At 43.1% G+C, this 21,832-nt stretch overlaps 1 protein-coding gene across 1 annotated transcript; it reads left to right on the forward strand.

Annotated features, from left to right (window-relative positions):
* Positions 1-2,602: 2,602 nt before the first annotated feature.
* On the forward strand, positions 2,603-21,383 carry gpr37a (G protein-coupled receptor 37a; the record flags this gene model as incomplete). Its single annotated transcript, XM_080437319.1, has 2 exons — positions 2,603-3,925; positions 20,388-21,383. 2 exons carry the CDS (start codon positions 2,603-2,605, stop codon positions 21,237-21,239), a joined length of 2,175 nt encoding a protein of 724 aa, XP_080293445.1. The 3' UTR covers positions 21,240-21,383.
* Positions 21,384-21,832: the final 449 nt, after the last annotated feature.

Below are 21,832 nucleotides of genomic sequence, written 5' to 3' on the forward strand. Positions count from 1 at the left end.
ATCCGCGAAGATAATGGGGCGAGCGTGTTTTGGGGCGAGTCTTCCGGTTACCACTTGACCACCCAGCTCACTGGCGCATCTTTTCTATGAAGTGGTATTGTGAAGATTTTTATCGGTGGGTTAAGCACCCACCGACAAAAATCATAAATCGCCGCCCCAGACCGTCCTAATTAGACTGGGAGGTTGGGGTCCGATTCCCCGGCAATGGTACCAATGCAGTACAACAATGTGTATCTGCAAAAGTGATACAAATATGGACTATAGTTGTGAAAATTATTTAAAAATGGGTAATTCTATCTACAAATTTAAGAAAATGTATGTAATTATAATATAATAAAATATAATAATATGTAATTATTTAAATTGTATAAATATTGTCTTCGTTTTAATTGATTGATTATTCTGCAATTGTTTTTCTATTGTATATAGGCCTAGCTTAAAGCAAGAAAGGTAGGCAGTAGGCATAAGCTAAAGCTTCAGCCTACTAAATGCCTCCCTGCTTGGCTCTCAGCATCAAGGGCTGGATTAGGGGGGTGAGTCCCTGTGACAGAAACAGGAGATAGGCTCCTGACCTATGGGCCACATGGCTCAGAAAGGCTACTTATACTGTCTGAAATCCAGACAGTATTTATTCATTTAACTTGTTTTCTGTCTATTGTCTTGAATATTCATCTTTTGGTCGTGGTGTAAAACAGGTTAGCCCCCAGAGGGCACCAGTGAGACACTAATTGTATGACAGTATTCTTACAGTTAAAGTTGTGGAATTAGAACTCCAGTGTGTTTTAGTTTTGGTAATGTAGTCTATTTAATTTAGGAATATGGCTATTTTAATTCTTCCTGTGGATGGCGTTGTCCTTACTCTCCTTTCAAACATCATGACAATATTGTGCAGGCTTGTTATTATGATAAATAATGCGGTATGTAGGGGCTTCATTAATTTGAGGTCTAGCAGGGGAGGGGACAGTAGGCTAGCACATGCTAGGTGGATCCTTAAAGGTAGGGTAGGTGAACAAAAAGTGTTGTCAAAAGGTTAAAGCACTATATTCTGATAGTAATCATTGCTATAGAGTGTTTGCTCAGTAACAGGGGTCTCCATGTCTCTCCAGCTCTTTAATAAACAGAACATACATTTTCAGGTGGGTTGCAAAATTCCATCCAAATTTTTGTCTGCTCATTTCTTTGTGTCATCACTTACAATTTCACTTGTTTATTCTGTATCCTGACTGAGTTCTCTATCCTGATTGGATACAATTGGTATCCCGACCTGAAAATGCATTTTCTGTTTATTAAAGAGCTGGAGAGACATGAGTCGGGAGACTCCTGATACTGAACAAACCAGTGGTGGAAAAAGTACTCAAATGTTTTACATAAGTAAAAGTATCAATACTGCAAGATATACTCTGTTACAAGTAAAAGTCCGGAATTCAACATATACTTGAGTAAAAGTAGCCTACAAAAGTATTGGCATCAAAATGTACTTAAAGTACCAAAAGTAGAAAGTACTCATTATGCAGAATGTCCCATTCCACATGTTTTCAAATGTATGAAATCAAATGTATAAAAATAATTTGAAAATAGCAGATCTACACACGCACAATGCATTAGTGAGCTTGTAGAGCTTCTATTTTCAAATGGCCGACATGTATATAGGGCTATAATAGGGTTAATGTATGTTTTGTAATAATAATCAAAATCTACAAAGTAACTAGGAGGCTATACTAACGTTTTCAAATAATTGTAGTGGAGTAAAAGTATAATATTTGTCTGTGAGATGTAGAGTAGAAGTAAAACTTTAAGTACCTCAAAATTGTACTTAAGTACCTACAACACCAGTACTTGAGTAAATGTACTTAGTTACTTTACACCACTGGTGTTGAGTTTAGGTTTGTGTGACTGGTGGTAGTTTTACAGTTATCAGGGTTATGTCCACCAGGTGGAGCCCTGCCCTTCTCCCTTCCTCCTATGGTCTCTCCTCTATAATGTCCGGGGCGACGCGCGGCTCCAGACGGAGCTTGGCACCTCAGATCAGACACTCAGTCCATCCTGACCGGGTCCTCTGTCTGTCTGTCTGTCGGGTGGTCACTGCTCTGTGGACCCAACGGTACTGACTGTCTGTCCCTCTGGACTCTATGAAACTCCTCTATGTTGCTGATCTTCTGGATAAAAAATGTCCAACAACAGGCTCTTTACGGAGGGACGCGCACATCGGAGAAGATCATGACGCGTGTGGATCTCTGTGGTGACTTTTAAATGTTTTATACTCTTTCTTTCTGAGCTTCAGAAGAAAGAAACGCGGGGAGGAGATTTGAGGAGATTTCTCTCGGTAAGAAAAGCGTCATTGTTTTATCTTATAGACTGTATAAGAACATACTATTATAGGAGCTGCACCTGTACCAATAATAAGACAATTTCACTTTCTTCTTTATGTGAAATCCATTTTTGCGCACAGAAACATAAAATACATAACTGGGAGTTATGTGAGCGGAGTTAACCCGTGTTTTTTTTGTCAATGAACCTCGAGAAATCATAAATGGATCAAAATCACTGTGGATCACAGTTCATTTTCTTCTATGCTATAGAAGAATAGATCAATAGAGAAACCATGTTGTTGTCGCCACTGTTGAGATTGCTGTGCGTGTGGCTGTGCAGCGACGCCGTGTTACTGTTAAGTCACTCACAGCAGGACGGGGAGCAGCAGAAAACAAAGGCTACTTTCACCCCGCAGGGTGATTATGAATCCACCGCCACAAACAGGAATGTCCTCCATAAGGCTCATATAAGTGGCAGCGGGACATCATGGCATGATGCTGCTGCTGCTGGAGAAGATCGAGGAGCCCGGGGCAAACATAAGGCTCGTAGTGGCAGCGGCACATCATGGCATGATGCTGCTGATGCTGCTGGAGAGGAGCGAGGACTCAACGCCAAACATAAGGTTCGATCGTGGCACGATGCCGCTGGAGAGGAGCGAGGAGTCAAGGGCAAACATAAGGTTCGAAGTGGCAGCGGGACATCATGGCACGATGCTGCTGCTCTTGGAGAGGAGCGAGGACTCAAGGGCAAGCAACGCAATAACGCAGGGGCGCACCTAGCCCCGTTTGGAACCTCACTCTCCACTATCGTGGAGAGTGAGGTTCCGAACGGGGCTAGGGCGCAGCAGCATCATCAGCACCACCACCACGACGCTGCTGCTCTGAACTCCGTGGCGAGGAGAGGAGCTCCTCCGCGTGCCGTGCGTAAAACCCAGCATCCGAAGGGAGGAAGCGCTCACGAGGATGGAGATGGACCCTGGCGTGCCTCACGGGGTGAGGTGTCGGCCGTCACAGCAACGAAGGGCAGAGGAGGAGGATGCAGGCACGTCAAGGGTAACGCAAACTATCATAAGAGCAAGAAGCACGAACAGCAAATGTGCAGGCGGAAAAAGGCCGGGCACAAAAGCCGGCAGAGACGAGACGTAAGGCGTGGAGAGAGCGATGGAGAGGCGAGCCAAGCAGCGTCTCTGGCCATGTGGGAAGCGCTGCCTAAGCCCATGGCCCAGGAGCAAGGCACATACCTTCCGTTCAACGACAGCAGCGACTATGAGCCGTTCACGCTGCCGAACCTGTTCGACTTCATCCCCAAGAACACGAACAGACGGAAACTAGTCAGAAACCCCTTTTACCCCGTCACCGCAGAATCGTACGGTGCGTATGCCGTGGTAATCATCGCCGGCATCATTTTCACCATGGGGATCCTGGGGAATATAGCAATCATGTGCCTCGTGTGTCACAACTACTACATGAGGAGCATCTCCAACTCTCTCCTGGCCAACCTGGCCTTCTGGGATTTCGTGGTCATCTTCTTCTGTTTGCCGCTGGTCACCTTCCACGAGCTGACCAAGAACTGGCTGCTGGGGGAGTTCTCCTGTAAAGTCATCCCTTACCTTGAGGTAATTATAACGCTCACTGGCAGCTCAACACTCAATGTCAGGGGTTTCCAAACGTTGCAATGTCAAGCCCCCCCCCCCCACATGCACACACACCCATACACGATTTGTGTTGTTTTTTTAAGATAAAAAATGAATAAATGCAGATCTACAGGCTCACAATGTGCCGTATCGCGACACGTTGTGAGCTTGTAGATCGGCTATACTCGGGTTAAAGTGGTTAAACTGATTTTGATATTAACACATTTTGCTGGGGACCCCCTCAAGGACCCTGGCTGGGGGTCCCCGGACCCCACTTTGAGAACTGACGGTTTATGTTGTGATTTCCCCATGTCTGCTGTTCATCATTTAACTTATCATCCCAATTCTGGGAATGTCATTAAAGGCAAAGCAAACAAACAAAAATAACTAAAAAGTGTGGAAAATAGATTGTGAGCTTGTAGATTAGTTGTTTTCAAAGAAATTTAGACAATGACTAACCACATGAATCCCATGTCCCTATTCTGGGAAGGTCATAATAGATGAAAATAGCAGATCTACAAGCTCACAACGTGTTGCAAGCTTGAGAAGTTATGGGCTTGAGAGCTCCAGAAGTTGTGAGCTTTGGTGTGTAGAGGCAAAAAGGAGGAGGGACTAATATAGACCCCTGGGCGACCCCAGTCAACTGAAGTATATAGGGCTAAAGTGCTTTAAGTTAAGTGCTTAACCACACGAGCATGTCATATTAGGCGAACGTTTGGTAGAAAATAGCTGATCTGGCAACGTGTTGTGAGCTTGCAGATCGGCTGTTTTCATTGAAGAGATTTGGTGCACAGGGGAAAAAAGGACCAAGTACAGACCCCTGGGAGACCCTGGTCAACAAAGGGTTCAATGGTTGAGTGGCTAAAATAAAACAAAGTGTTGTCATTTACTAAACCAAATCACCACATGCGGCCCCCACCTTCACTTAATGCGGCCCGCAGGTTAATATCCGAATACTGATATATTATTTATTTCAGCTGTTACAATTCCAAACATGCAAACATGACCCGCTTTAATTACTTCAGTCTAGATTAGTAGCCTAATGACTAGTATTAAATTGTCTAAACTTTTTTATGTCCAATGTATTTGTATTTAAGTTCATAAAGTTAACATAAGTAAAACTAAATGCATTTGAAATTAAACAAAAATGTTTTTCAGGATTCCAATTCAAAAATAGTTCAAAATATCTACAAGCTCAAAACGTGTCGCACTGCGACGTGTTTTGAGCTTGTAGATCGGCTATTTTTGCAACTTTTGTGTGACATAGAATGGCGATTTTCGAAAAAAGTTAAAATATGGCGATAAGAGGTTTCTGCCTGACAGTATAATGTGGCCCTCTGGAGTGAGTGTGGAAATATAGTGGCCCTCCATCATCAAAGTTGCCCACCCCTGCTCTAGGCCTTCATTACAGCTGTCTTTTGACACTCATGCACTGGTAGGCTGGTGAAAGTTACATACCTGAGGCAACCTACTCTGATGTCAGCTATAGGGTTACAGACACTACTCTGACCCAGTTGTGTGTCTGTGGTTGGTGTTGTTAGAAACAAAAAGAACCTGTAACCAAAATGATGGCCCCGCCAGGCAGTGGTGGGAAAAGTACTCAAAGTTTTTACTTAAGGAAAAGTATCTATAGGCCTACTGCAATGTAGAAATACTCTGTTACAAGAAAAAGTCTGGTATTAAAAACTTGCTTGAGTAAAAGTAAAAAAGTGTTGGTATCAGCATGAATTGTACTTAAAGTACCAAAAGTAAAAGTACTCATTATGCAGAATGTCACATTTCAAGTTTTCAAATGTATAAAAATCTGTTAAAAATAGCAGATCTACAAGCTAGGATTAGGATTTGATTATGATGCAATTAGGACTTTTCAGTCCTAATAACCCAGTCCTGAAAAATTAGGATTTTTCAGTCCTAATAACCCAGACTAATGCTTATTTGGTTTAAATGAGTGAGTGCCTGGGTTATACGTGGTTGCACGTTTGTGTCACGCACCGAAAATAGCAGATCTACACAGCGTTGTGAGCTTGTAGATCGGCTATTTTCAGTGCACGACACTGGCAAACAATAAGTCACTCTTAAGAACCACAGAACTGGTGCCAATTTCAGAAAGGAATAGAATAACATCCATCTTCACAGCAGCGGTGATATTATGAATATTTCCTAGGTACGGACAATAGAATGATACTATAGCCCACACACACCCACATGTACCGTATAGCTTATAGGAGTGTTGTGGCTGGGAGCTATGTGCTACGTGTCAACACGCTATTGTGCACAGAACAATGGAAAAGTAGGCGATGGGGTATCGTCCTGTCCACAAGGTGCGACACAGTGACAATATAGAGACTGCACAAACTCAGCTTACAAACACCTAGTTTTTAATACCAGCGAATTGGCTCTATGCACAGCAGCCATATTGGAAATAAATTGGGCCTCTGCTTACTTCTTTCAAATGTGTTACCAATGATACTAATGAAGGCTCTGTTCCATTTTGTGTAGCATAGTGGTTCTCAAACGTTTTATTTTTTATTTTTTTAATAATTACAAAATAATTAAGGACCCCATAACTCTGAGAGTGTACAAATGGAACCAAATGGACCCGTTACACACCCGTAAGGGGCCATTTGGAACCCCCTAAAGGAACCATGAGGGTCCCTGGACCCCAATTTGAGACCCAGTGGTGTAGCAGAGTGTTTCCAGTGAGCCAACATGCACAATATCAGCACCCTGACTCTGTTTGACCAGAATGGAACAGAGCCTTCCTTAGTATCATTGGTAACACCTGTGAAGGAAGTAAGAAGAGGCCTAATTTCTTTCCAATATGGCTGCTGTGCATGCACAAACTCAGCTTATGCGCACCTAGTTTTTAATACGAGCGAAGGACTCTGTAGGCTATTTATTTACCACACTTTTGTGGAGCAAATATAGTTAGATTGGATAACAAGATACTGTAGATAATGGGTCTTCGACAGGGGGTCCAGGACCCCTGAGGTGTTCTCAGAGTTATTACAGGGAGGCCTCCCTGTAGTATCCCTTTCCTATCCCTTTCCTAGTGTCCCTTTCCTATCACAACATGTGCTGTCAAATGAATCTATGAAGCCATCAAAGCTGCAGTATCACTTGGAGACAACCCTTGGATGCTTAACAGAGAAACAGTGGAGTTCCCTGTTTTGTCTCGCTCTCTGCTAAGGGGTCCTTGGCCTGAAAAAAAAACAACGTAGAAGACCCCTGCTAGATGTGATGGTAGGTGAACAGGTATACAGTCAGTGATAGACTCAAACACATCTCGAATGGAATGTGAGAGCATGAATTTGATGGTTGGTGGTAGGGGCATTGCACATTTTGGTGGCATAATAGTAGAATTAATTCATCCCCATGTTTGTGCCAATTCTGGGGGGAAATGAGATCAGTTAGACCCTCCAGAAAAACTTGGGCAAAATTCTTCATTAAGCAGGCTAAAATCCTTGATTTTGCGTCCTAAAATCCTCAATTTTTTTAGCCAAACCAATCTGCGCCATTTGGCTGATTATGCAATGTATAATGCGATCGCAAAATCGCGTTTTTTCTGGAGGGCCAATCAGTGGAGCTCCCTCTGGTGTTGTGCCCGTGGGCGTTGCTCCCTCTTCTGAAGTAGTCAGATAAGGTACATGGGCACTGGTCCCTTGAGTATCTTGAAGACCAGGCCCATTGCAAGTTGCTGTACTCTGTCCTCTACCCTGAGCCATTCCACCCTAGCATAATGAGCAGGGGTTAGGTGAGTCCTAGGTGTGAGGGTTAGTGGTAACCTGATCTGTTTGTTTTGAGAGGTCTGTAGTTTAGCTTTTAATGCCTTTGAGGTGCTAGAGTACCATGAGGTGCATGCATAGTCAAATTTATATTGGATGAGAGAGTGCTCCAGCCAGTGTCCTCAGTGCATTCCTACAGTACTGCCCAAGATCCTTCTGAGATTCTGCCCAGTAGGGCTGCAAATATTGACTATTTTTCTTTTTTTTTGGTGGGGGGGGATATATTTTTTTATATTTTATATATCAACAAATCAATGCAAAAGAATAACTTATGCCTTATTTCATACTATGCTCACAACACATCACATTGTGATGTTGTGAGCTTGTATACTGGCCATTTTTGCTATTTTTAAAAGTCGTTGCACCCATAATTCACAATTTTCCCCAGACAAACACAAGCTGATCAACCTGTCATCCTGTACGGCGCAAAACGCCAACACACGTGCGGTCGGTCAACACAAAACAAAACAACACCTAGGCTCTGCACTGTATATTATGGCCCCAACCCCCCCTCCAATCCACTGGCCCAAACAAACAGCATCACAACACGCAGATTAACAAATGTTTTAAGAGGCTGCTCTCAGACAGACAGAGATTAGGCCTTGTTGTCATAGTTAATGGAGAGAGCATTTAGTTGACTTGTGCTCATTCAGTGGAAGCAGGCCAACGTAGTCTGAGTGCCTTGACAAACAAACCTGCTCTGAAAGCAGGAAGGTATAAAAAGTGGTTTAGTCACATTCAATGTTAAATTCATAATGGCACTTTGGAGTTGTGGAAAATGAATAATAATATTCTAGGTTTACATTAGGTGTTGGTAAGTTATTCTAACTCTGAGAGTGTACAGTACAAATGGAACCAAATGGACTGTGAGGGTCCATTTGTAGTGCTGCACGATTCTTGCTCAAATGTGAATCACGATTTTCCTCCATAAGAATTGAGATCACGATTCTCACACGATTCTCACACAATTCTCTTGTAAATATAAAAATATTAAGCAAAAAAAAAAAAAAAAAAAAAATCGCATAGGTGTCTGAATCGAGATCACGATCTTTTTTCGATTAATCGTGCAGCACTATCCATTTGGTTCCATTTGTACACTCTCAGAGTTACAGACCCGCGAGCGTCCATTTGGTTCCATTTGTACACTCTCAGAGTTACAGAGGTGTAAGGGTCCATTTGGTTCTTATGTATCAATCATTTTGCTGGGTGGGGACCCCCTAGAATCCGCTCAAGGACGTCTGGGGGTCCCCAGACCCCACTTTGAGAACCTATGGAATCCAGTATTATTGATTGTGGTTGACTGTTTAGTAGTACGTCATATCATATGGCGCCCCTTGCAAGCATTTAAACTGTGAAATGACTCTATGATACTATCAAAAAAATACTGCTTTTATTGTTCTATTATTATGGAATTATTCCTACACCACGTTAACCACAGCTTGTGACACCAGCGGTGGGGAAAGCTGTTGATGTATCAAAACAAAGGGTGTGCTGCTTGAAGTGTGTAAGCTGCTTAGTGCTGACATTTTTTCCTTCGTTTCGGTTACACATTAATATGATGTCCTAATGTACTAACATGACCTTTTGAATAGGGCCGGGGCAGGATACCCATGCTGTGGCTTGAATTATAATAATCAGTAATGAAATCTACTACGGTACTACAGTGGTGTAAGCAATTTGATTACTTTTGGATTCATTTGCCTTCAAATGTCAATATCAATACATTTTTTAAGACAGCTAACCTTTTAAACCCTCAATACCTGGTAAACTTGAGATTTGGTCTTCTCTTTTTCCCTCTACACCAACTCTCCGAAAATAGCAGATCTACAAGCTCACAACGCCTCACGCTGCGAGGCGTTGTGAGCTTGTAGATCTGCTATTTTCGGCTAATGTTTCCCATCACACAAAGATTTGGCCGACCCCCTTTAGTTACTGAGGACCCCCTAGGGGTCCTGGACCCCTATTGAAGACCCCTGTTTTAAATGTGTAGAATAAAGGGTATAAACCTCAGAGTGATTGTCTTTATATATAATAGGATCTATCAAAATGTTAAACATATTTGTAAGATCTCCACTTCACTGCAAAATTCACTATACTTTACGTTTACATTTTGCTTTTCATCAAAATAAATAATATAGGATAGTACCGTGTAAAAACAGGTAGGCCTACATTCCTGTAATCAATTAGGCATCATAGAAATTTACCAACAGAAAGACAAACGATAGGCCTACATATCCAGCTCAATAAGAAAATCAGGTACTATTAACTCATTCACTGCCAGGAATTAATTAATTGATTAATTCATTAATCAGTCTACCGTCCCCTTGCCAGCGAAAACGGCGATTTTACTGTACCTTTGAAAAATCATGGAATATTCTCAGTAACCTCCTTCCTCACGGACATTGGCTCGTTACACACACGGGGGTCTGGTATCGTCGGGAAAAAAAGATTGGCCGGCCGCGATCCTCCATTCGAGAGCTATAGTCGTTTGAATGTGGTTTGTTTTTTTGAAAAACACTTGGAGAACAACAGAAATCCTTTTGTGAATCCTTTAACAAGGAAGCAGGCGATCTTTTTTTTGTTGTGATCACGTGATTTCTGGGTGTACTCTTCTTCGATGCGGTGCTTGGATCATTCACAGTCCCTACCCCCCCCCCCCCCTCCCCCACACACACACCAATTATTATTTTTTTATTGTGAATTTTCGTGAGCCGTGTACCCGACAAATTGTATTGTACCCAGACTGAGTGTGTTTTGGTTTCTACTACATATCCAGCTCACCTGTCATTTATATCCAGCGATTCTCAACCTTTTAATGTCTGAATCCCCAGTGTGACATGCGTAACAACAGACCCGATTAGATATGTCTTGTTTTATCCCTGGGACCCTGATCTAAACTGTAAAACCCTCATTGCTAATGTAACTCTTGAGAGTGTACAAATGTGTACACTCTCAGAGTTACTGTACAGACCCTTAAGGGTCCATTTGTACCCCTGGTGGTCTCCGGACCCCAAGTTGAGACCAAGTGCTTTAAACCCTTAGGAGCCAGGGCTCTGCCGTCTGATAAGGTATAACCTGATTGGTCGTTTTTCCATTGCAAATCTGACCAATGAACTATTAGATTAGCCTACTGTAATCCTATTACATGCTGTTTTTGTTAGAACCCAGCCTTTGCCTGCAGCGTTGCCATGGCCACTTTGGCCTTGCTTTTCTGTAAATATGCTTGTAAATATTGGTAGTTGCGGGTTGCGTTTTTTTGGGCTTGTTTGTAAAGTGTAGGCTTTGCTTATGTGGGCTTGTTTTTAAAGTGTACAGTAGTTGCTTATGTGGGCTTGTTTGTAAAGTGTAGTTGCTTATATGGGCTTGTTTGTAAAGTGTAGTTGCTTATGTGGCCTTGTTTGTAAAGTGTAGTTGCTTATGTGGGCTTGTTTGTAAAGTGTAGTTGCTTATATGGGCTTGTTTGTAAAGTGTAGTTGCTTATATGGGCTTGTTTGTAAAGTGTAGTTGCTTATGTGGCCTTGTTTGTAAAGTGTAGTTGCTTATGTGGGCTTGTTTTTAAAGTGTAGTTGCTTATGTGGGCTTGTTTGTAAAGTGTAGTTGCTTATATGGGCTTGTTTGTAAAGTGTAGTTGCTTATGTGGCCTTGTTTGTAAAGTGTAGTTGCTTATGTGGGCTTGTTTGTAAAGTGTAGTTGCTTATGTGGGCTTGTTTAATGTATGTTGTTTAAACCAATGGTTCTCAAACATTTTCATGTCAAGGACCCCCAAGTTAATATGTATTTGTCTGCTGACTCCCATTTGAAAATGTTGTGTCAGGAACCCCCGTACAAGATTTATGTTTGTAAATAGCTATTTTCAAATAGCCGATGTATATAGGTTTACAGTGCTCATGTAACCTATAGTCGCTTCTTTTGGGCTTGTTTTCATAGACCTAGTTGCTTATTTCTCTCTCAAAATCTGGCAACACGGTTTGCTTTAACAATAGTGGTATTTAAATGTTTGTGGCTGGTGGGAGGAGGATACATCACAACCATCTTGGCTAACGACAGCGTGTTAGCTTCGCTATGCTAAGCTCCTCTCCAACCATGCGGCTAATGGGGTGTAATTATACCAAACAGAGGGGATATTAATTGTAATGGGCTGCTGGGGCAAATCACAATTCTCCACAGCCTGTGAAGATCTGTCATTATGGACACAGATGAGACATGGGTTATTTACACAAAGCCTTCCCCAACTACCCTAGTCTTCTTCTTTAGGACTGACTGACACACACACACACACACACACACACACACACACACACACACACACACACACACACACACACACACACACACACACACACACACACACACACACACAGTGTTGCCAGATTTTGCGAGACCAGAAGCAACCATGTCTATGAAAACAAGCCCAAAAGAAGCGACTATACACGTTGTGAGCTTTTTATTTTCAAAAGAAATATTATGGGAAAAAACTGAAAAGTTCCCTGGCACCAAATGTTTTCAGATGGGGATACGCTGGTTTAAACAAAATTAGGAAGCATCAAGCACAATTGAGCAACTACACTTTAGAAACAAGCCAAACAAAAAAACGCAACCTACCAAATATTTACAAGCAAAAAACAAGCCCAAAGTTGCTTATAATAACCAGACATGGCAACACTGCACTGGGGGACGTATTGCTGTCATGCTGATGTGATGATAGACATTAAATGTGTCATTGTGTGTTTAATGTGGGTGTCTGTTTGTTTGTGCTGCGGTCGGTCGGACGACGTTTAGCTGAGCTATAAGGTTGTATATCAACAAGGACATGAGGCGCAGACAGACAGTTACTCTGACACGGCACATAAAACTGCCTGTTACTGTGGAGCAGGACAGAGGACTTGGGTGGCCGCCGTAGCTGAGTGGGTAGAGCAGAGAGGCTGTCTCGGAACGGGAAGGACGCACGCTGGGCAAGACCTATCCGGTTGAGTGTCTAAAAGGAAGTAACAGAATCTTGCGGAAGTACCGCCCCAGGAAATGACGTTGACGCTTTACAAATCTGTTAACATTCTCCGTGAATGAAATGAGTGTTGTGATTGGTCGAAAAAAAATTCCGGGAGAAACACGTACGACAGAAGTCCTGCCCCTATAGACACTCTCTGCTTAAGGTCTTGACCAGGCTTTTCTCTTCGCAGATGAGTAAGGCTGGGAACGAGGCTAGGAAGGACGCCATTAAGATCCACATGAAGCTCGCCCAGTCTTCTACATGTTGAACTGTAGCTGAGCAAAACATGTAACCACATCAACATCCCTATTCTGGAGTATATTGTTTTAATAGTTTTTTCCATATTTTAACTTTTTTTTACATACTTGATCATATTGCATTCTCACAAAAGCATCAACAGTAGCAGCTTGAGACGCTTGTAGATCTGCTATTTTTACTATTTGTTTTAATTTGAGAGATATAGGGTTGAAGTGGTTAACCTTTAACAGTTTCTTTCCCCTTTACATTTTTGTACACAGATCATTGCTCTACCAAAGTGGGCCTCAGGGGTGGACCCTCAGGGGTCCTTAAGGGGGTTCCAAATGAACCCTCACAGGTCTGTAACTCATAGAGTTACTGTACTGTATGGGGGTCATCGAAGTTAAAAGGTTTGAGAACCTACTTTTGAGAAGTTACTATGGTGATTTTGGTTTGTTCTTAATCTGTGGTCTGATGTTAAGTTTCCCTTTAGGGATACAAAATGATTGACTCTACCAAACCCCTATCTACCAAATCTCTACACTTCCCTCTATACCGTATAGCAGTGGTTTTCAACCTTTTTCGCGTCAAGGACCCCCAAATTGACACATATTAGCCCAGGGACCCCCATTTGAAAAGATGTGCCAGGGACTCAACAATTTTGATTTATTGGGGGTCCCAGTCTATCATCATCATCAGTGTTCATTTAACTCTGAGAGTGTACAAATGGAACCATTTGGTTGTGATTTGGGTGTGATTTGGAGATCTGTTTCACCATACAGTGAGAGTGAATGGAATCATCACTGATTCTGGTCCGTACATCGCAGGACACAAAAACAACAGATGAAGAGGATCGACAATATTTGGACTTATATCAGCCATAGCTAATAGCTCGGTTGAACCTTGGTTTGTAATAGCTATACTAGCTATAAGGTTCTGCCAAACTTCAACACCGCTTTAAACCTCTCAACCCCGAGCCCCTGACTTTCATTGAGCCCTACAGTATATACTTTGTTTTGTGATGAATGGTGAAAATAGCAGATTTACAAGCTCACAACATGTCGTATCGCAGCACATTGTGAGCGTTTAGATCAGTTTTTTTGGGGGGGGGGGACATTTCTTAGAACTTTAGACCAGGGGTCTTCAATGTTTTTCAGGCCAAGGACCCCCTACTAGCTGAGCGAGAGATGAAGCAGGGACCCCCTCTATATTGTATAAAATTGTGTTGTAGATTAAACTTTTTTTTTACTTGGTCTGCTCTTTTTCCCCTCTACACCATACCTCTTTGCCAAAAATAGCCAATCTATAACTTCTAGATCTGCCATTTTTGGCTAAAGTTCTCCCCAGAAAAGGTTCAAGTGGTTAATGTAAAAATAAATATCATATCACACAGCTTTTGGCGGACTCCCAGTAGTAACCCTGAGGACCCGCCGGGGGTCCCGGACCCCCTGTTGAAGACCCCTGCTTTAGACAATGAAATCTCACGCCCAGAATAGGAATGTCAGGTTGAAAAGTGGTGAACTGCATCCTTTTCATCCTCCATGGCTGCTTTTCCCCCTCCTAGCCTCCTAGCCTCCTAGCCGGGGTCCAGAAAGCCTTCAGACAGATGAAAGAGGCTGGCTCCTCACAGCTCCACTCTGTCTTCTTCTTGGGTCTGTAGAGCCTGAGCCAGGAAAACACTCTGCACTGTTTACACCGTCTGCTGCCAAGACCCCCTTATGAGGGGAAGGGTAGGGGGGGGGGGCAACAACACCGAGGCAAAGTGCTGCCCCCCCCCCAAACATCAGAACATGAGAGCATGTTCCCTTAAAGACTTTATGAGCATTAACCCATTAAAACCAGGAACACATCTGCGTAACCATTTAAAGTATTATTTTATACTTTGGCTATTCAAAAATAGCAGGTCTACAACTCATAGCCGGCACCGAGTGCCGCGCTATGAGCTTGTAGATCTGCTATTTTGAATATACATCTTTGAATATACATATTTTTAAAGCGAACATTTTTTTACTCAAATATTTGCCTGTGGGATTCCCTGGAATAAAATATTTTCAGATGGGGGTCGGCGGCCAAATACATATCATTTTTGGGGTCCTTGACATGAAAAAGTTTGATGCCTCGGTGCTGCGCTATGAGCTTGTACTGTATATCTGCCATTTTTGAATAGCCAAATAAATCTAAAATGACAGAGATGCGTTCCCGGTCATAATGGATTAAAGAATAGAATCGTAGCTGTCGGGCAGAAACCTTACATATCTGTATTTCAACTTTTGATGTTTTTTTTTTGGTTTGTGTATAGTTTTTTTTTGTAAATGAATGCCCTGCGTCATTGTACAAGAGCAGTAGTGAAAGCAGACACAAGTAGTGAAAATACTACTATTTTAACTATTTAAAAAAAAAAGTGGTTAAGTCTGTCTGTGGGTTTTATAAATATTAACCCAATGAAAAATATTAACAAGTTAAAAATAATAACTCCATTGGAGTTGGACCCATCAGAACAGGTATGTTTTTCCCCCATTTCCTGTATAGTAACAGTTTTGGACACGTATACGAGGTTTCCTCCTGACAGCTACGATATGAGACACTGCATATGATCACAGTGTTCCTGGAACGGCTTCTGTACAGCTTACTGTAGAGTAATGACTCACAATCAGCAGTCTCACACACACACACACACACACACACACACACACACACACACACACACACACACACACACACACACACACACACTGCACACATGGCTCATGTTTATTTTAGGAGAAGTACAGTAATATACAGAGATATAACTGTGAACACAAGGCCAGTACTCCAGTACTTTAAAGGAGGAGTTCACCCAAAAAATTACTTATTTTCTATCAATTGCACACCCTATGAAGCCTTGAATCCATGGATTCTTTTTTGTTTTTGTCGCATTCCTAAGCTAATAATTTGATTCCCGTCTCCTACCGGCTAATGTATCTGGTAGGAGACACAAAGTAGATTATTTGTGTCTCCTACCGGAAATACACGAGGTCATCAAATTATTGTCTTAGGAATGCCACAAAAACCAAAATAAATCCATGAAATCAAGGCTTCATGGGGTATGTAATTGATAGAAAATAAGTATTTTTTGGGGTGAACTCCTCCTTTAACGCAAGTAAAAATTAGACGGAGCATCTTTCACTTGTAGTTGAGTAATATTTGACCAGGAGTATCTATACTTTCACTCAAGTACTGGGGTTGAGTACTTTGCCCACCACTGCCTGTAAGAGTATGTTTTTTACACTCCCAGATTCTTTTAATTTATTGTATTTTACCTGTATTTAAACAGGGAAAACCCCATTGCTCTCATTTTCAATGGTGCTTGAAACTCAATCATATAAACAATATAAAATCATCGTACATCAATACAGTTTACACTGCTAATGATCATGGCAGCATTATTTGAAGCAGGCACATGGCCTCCCACTTCAGATTCCTTCATCACATGTTTGAGTTGGCCCCTAAGGGATTGAAGTATCCACTTTGAATGTCTGTTGAAAGTCATTCTATGCTAACTGCCTAAAAGCTGTTTTTCCAGCTCTGTGTTGACCCCAGGGAGCTCAGGAATCCCCAGACCGTGTCTGGTAGTAATTACTATAACACCATGTAATGAGAGATGACAGGTAATTAGCGAGTATAATAAGATTGCTTTATAAACATTATACAGGAGCCAGTGCTGTGTGCTCCTAGTGGCCAGGGATGGCCAAGCAGCCCACTGCCATCCCTTACTGCAGTGGTTGCCAAACTGGGGGTCCGGGACCCCCAGGGGGGGTCTCCAAATTATTTTTTGGGGGGTCCCCAGATGATTAGCTTAATGTGCAACATTGTTTTATTGTATTCTCACTCAACAGTAAACTAACCAACATACAGTATAAGTGTATACAGGGTATCTGCACAGTTCTAAAGTTACAATTGAATGACTTTTAAGACCTTTTTAATACCAAATTGGCAAACATTGCAAACATTGTGAAAATAACCGATCTGCAAGCTCACAACTTGTGAGCTTGTAGTTTAGCTATTTTCACAATATTTATATGTGGAAATGAGTCAAAGTAAATGTAATGCCTATACAATTTCAAGTGCTTGTCAGAGTGGGGGGTCCCCAGTTCAAATATTAATATTTTTGGGGGTTGCAGCCTGATAACTTTGGGAACCCTAACCCTTGATCTACAGGTTAATGGTGTAAGGGTATTGACGGTGTACTATAGGTGTACCTCAGCCAGTCTGGAGTGCTTGTGGACACTCCTTTCTGGACGGTTGTTAATGGTTCATAAACAGTTAAGTAACAGTGTTAATAAACAGTTAAATAACGGTGTACTATAGTACATCAGAGGTTCCCAACCGTTTCTGGATCCCAGGTTGCTCTACGTTTTGTTTTTTTTCCTCTTTTTTTTTAACTCTTTGACTGCGGACGACGCGATAACGCGTCAAGTGCTACTTTGTCCAGTTGGCCGTCGACGCGTTCGACGCGCTGGACGCGCGTTCATTGTTTAATCTCTGATTGCGCTATGCTGCTTAATATTCAATGTTATTCTCGAGTTCCACTTACTTCACGGACATCTGCATCCGGTTTCATGACCTGGATTCCGTTTCCGGTTTTTGATTCTTTTCCCCAGTCATTTTCGTCCAAAATAGGTAAATAAACGGTCTTTCACACGGTATGACGGACAAACGGACAGTTTCTCTTCTATAATCTATGGTCTGGGTGACGATCAGTCATCGCCGTCGTGTATCACATCGTAATTTTGGCGATCAAAACAATCTGGGAGGACGTCACATCCGTTTTCATGTTTTTCCCTGTCTAATCTATCAAGAAGGGTGAGAGAGACCTAACGACCTGATCAAGCAGTCATGTGCTGCTCTCTAGTGGCGGATTTGTGCTGGGTCTTTATATTATGTGCCCTTAAATTATTTTCATGAGAAAAATTCAAAATATAAAAATAAAAAAACACGAAAATTGCTGGCACTGGGGGAGTACTTTATGAAAATACTCTGGCAGTCAAAGAGTTAAAAGAGATTTTTTGGCTTTTTCTGCCTTTTATTGAGTACAGTAGATTGACAGGAATTGGGGGAGAGAGAGATAGGGAGTGACACGCAGCAAAGGTCGTCGGGACTCGAACCTGCGACACGCTGTCAGGCTGCACCAGCAGCCTATAGGTGCCCGAACCGCTACACGAGCCGTCCGGTCCAGGTTGCTCCATGTTTTATTCCGTTCCCTCCTGTCCTGTGATAGAAGCAGGTGGCAGACAGATTTGTGAAGGCATGACCACATCATGTGGGTTTATATCCACGTCAACCGCTCTAACCTGATCAATTCAATAAAGTGTTCCCTTATTTCTGGAGTGATTGATGGTGAACCCACTGCCAGTTTCTCAACAACATTGCATAATGTTCGCTGTCGGGTGAAAAGCTTGTATGTCCAAAACTGTTTTCCGGAAAGAAGCTGTGCTCCAACGAATCCAGTGTAGTTATATTATTAGTCACAAGCTCTTTGTTAGTATGTTTCATTGGTTCGATATTTACAAAAACCCACAGACAGACTTAAAGTGGCACTGCATGTAACTTTATTTTTCATGAATACAATTTTATTTTGTCCAATCTGTATGTCATTTTAATCCGTACCTAGACACAGGATCTGACAAAAAAAATTACACAAGATTAACTTATTCCCATGAGCAAGCAGGCTGGCTCTATTAGCTCAATGGTACAAATGTCAGCAGGAAACCGGGTTCCGATCCTTAAAAACAAATACAAAATAGCCAACAAAAATACCAAATCTACAAGCTCATACCCGACCTACAAGCTGAGCTGAGCTTGTAGATCAGGTGTTTTTGCTACTTTTGTGTGACATTGTAGTATGACTGTAGGACATTCATTTACGTAAAAAAAAAAATAACAGGTTGAAATATGGAGATACAAGGTTTCCGCCCCGACAGCAATGATAACGTCTGAGACAACTTCCTGTTTGGTTTGACAGAGACCAGACCTCCTTTTAGGATGTTTTTTCTCATGTCTGCCCCCATAGAACAATGTATACCAGAGTTAGATGTGCTGGATTAATAGATCTACAATCTCAAAACACGTCGCTTCGTGCCGTGTTTCGAGCTTGCAGATCTGCTACTTTTGATGCTTTTGTGTGACGCTAGCATGATCAAGTAGGGCGTTAATTTACAGAAAAACTCCAAAAAGTTAAAATATGGAGATAAGAGGTTTCTGCCCGCAATTAACAATGTCCCCCACCGGAGACAAAAATGAATGTCCAGAGGGGGATATCAAAAGCAGAGGCATATAACCCCCCCCCCCCAATCCCTTTGGAAATCCAGCCCTGTGTAGTGTTGTCTTGTGTAGAGTAGTGTAAGGTTGTATAGCAGCAGCATCAGCTGGCTTCCGTTAACAGGACTAGGTTTACACTAGGTACATTCTGTGGCTCTGTTGGTTTAGATAAGATCGTAACAACCGTACTAATATCACTTGACTTGTTGTCTTCTGTTGTCACGATCAGAGCGACCGGGGCCATCTGATTGGCCGTTCAGGTAAAACACTGGCGCCCACCGGAGCGGAGCAGAGCGGAGGCCCAGGGGATGGTTTTGTTTCCTGGCCATGGTGCCTCCAGCTTGGCCCGGTGCGCCAACAAACAAACAAAAGTGCCAGTGTGTTTGTGGGTGGGAAGCTGGCAGGGAACTGTGTCCTTATCTCTGCACTAGTGACACCTACTGGTTGGTCGGCATGCCTGTGCAGCGGGGGTGGACAGTAACCAAGTACATTTACTTTAGTATCTGTACTTTGGCACATTTTTGGAATATCTGCACTTAAAGGGATAGTTCACCCCAAAAATCACTTTTTTTCTATCGATTAGTCACCCCATGGAGACGAATGCATGGATTTTTGTCACATTCCTAAGCCAATAATTTGATGACCAGCAGACCGGTAGGCAACGGTTCCAGTAGGAGATTCAAAGGAGACTGTTTGTGTCTCCTACCGGAACCGCTGCCGGTCATCAAATTATTGGCTTAGGAATGCAACAAAAACACAAAAATATCCATGAATTCAAGTCTCCATGGGGTGACTAATCGATAGGTAAAAAAGTCATTTTGGGGGTGAACTATCCCTTTAACTTGAGTATATGAATTTTCACTTCACTACATCTCAAAGACAAATATTGTACTTTTCTATTGAGACATTTAGATCCTGTGTCCAGGTGAGACACGACCCTTTTACACGATCCTGTTTCTGGTTTGACACGAAGGTCAAAATTAAATTTCTCCCCTGAACAAGCAGGCAGGCTCTGTTTGGTTTGCTCAGTGGTAAAAAAGAGATCCGGGGATCAAATCCCGGAAGGAAAGTTACATAGTGCAGCTTCAAGTATTAATTCACACATCTTAACATGACATCATCTCTCTCCTCTGTCCAGGTGGTCTCTCTCGGGGTCACCACATTCACGCTGTGCGCCCTGTGCATCGACCGCTTCCGCGCCGCCACCAACGTCCAGATGTACTACGAGATGATCGAGAACTGCGCGTCCACCGGCGCCAAGCTGGCCGTCATCTGGGTGGGCGCCCTCCTGCTGGCGCTGCCCGAGATCCTGATCCGGCAGCTGGTGGTCGAGGACGAGGGCGAGCCCCCGGACACGAGGCCCTGCGAGCGCTGTGTCGTTCGCATCTCCACCGACCTCCCCGACACGCTCTACGTCCTGGGCCTCACCTACGACGGCGCCCGCCTCTGGTGGTACTTCGGCTGCTACTTCTGCCTGCCCACGCTGTTCACCATCTGCTGCTCGCTGGTCACCGCCCGCAAGATCCGCAAGGCCGAGCGGGCGGCCGTGCGCGGCACCAAGAAGCAGATCCACCTGGAGAGCCAGATGAACTGCACCGTGGTGGCGCTGGCCATCCTCTACGGCTTCTGCATCATCCCCGAGAACATCTGCAACATCGTGAGCGTCTACATGGCGGCCAGCGTGCCCCGCCGGGCGCTGGACATCCTGCACCTGGTCAGCCAGCTGCTGCTGTTCTGCAAGTCGGCCGTGACGCCCGTGCTGCTGCTGTGCCTGTGCCAGCCGTTCAGCAGGGCCTTCCTGGACTGCTGCTGCTGCTGCTGCGCGGAGTGCGGGCCCAGCGGCGGCGCGGGGGGGCGGACGTCGACGACGACGCCCACCAGCGACAACGAGAACGAGTGCACCACCACCGAGCTGGAGCTGTCGCCCTTCAGCACCATACGCCGGGGGGAGACCTCGTCCCCTTACGCCTCTGTAGGGACACACTGCTGAGGGGATGGAGGAGGGGTTTACATTACAAACGTGTTAAAGTGTCACATGGAAGGGTGGGGTCTTTAAGTTCAATGAACCATTAAAACCGCAGCATTGAGGGAACGATCGTTTAATCCTTTCAATCCGGGGAGGCGTCTCTGTCATTTTAGATTTCTTTGGCTATTCAAAATTAGCAGATCTACAAGCTCATTGCGTGGCACCGAGCTATGAGCTTGTATATCTGCTATTTTTGAAAAATCGTGAAAAATTTGTAAATCTTTTTTTTAAAGCGAACATTTGTAACTCAAACCTTTGCTTCTGCAGGTCCCTGGAACAAAATATTTTACAAATGTTCCCTTTAAAATATATATATTTAAAGATTTGCGCAAATTTTCATGATTTTTCAAAAATAGCAGATCTACAAGCTCATAGCTATGAGCTTGTAGATCTGCTATTTTTTGAATAGCCAAAGAAATCTAAAAATGACGCAGATGCGTTCCTGGTCTTAATGGGTTAATTTCCAGGACATTTTAGGAATTTGATTGTTATTGACATTATCAAGTTATTTTGAATATGAATAGGATGTACTGTACCCCCCAACTAAGGGGACCACA

Source organism: Gymnoscopelus braueri, assembly GCF_963280865.1.
Source record: "Gymnoscopelus braueri genome assembly, chromosome: 9".
NCBI classification, from domain to species: domain Eukaryota; kingdom Metazoa; phylum Chordata; class Actinopteri; order Myctophiformes; family Myctophidae; genus Gymnoscopelus; species Gymnoscopelus braueri.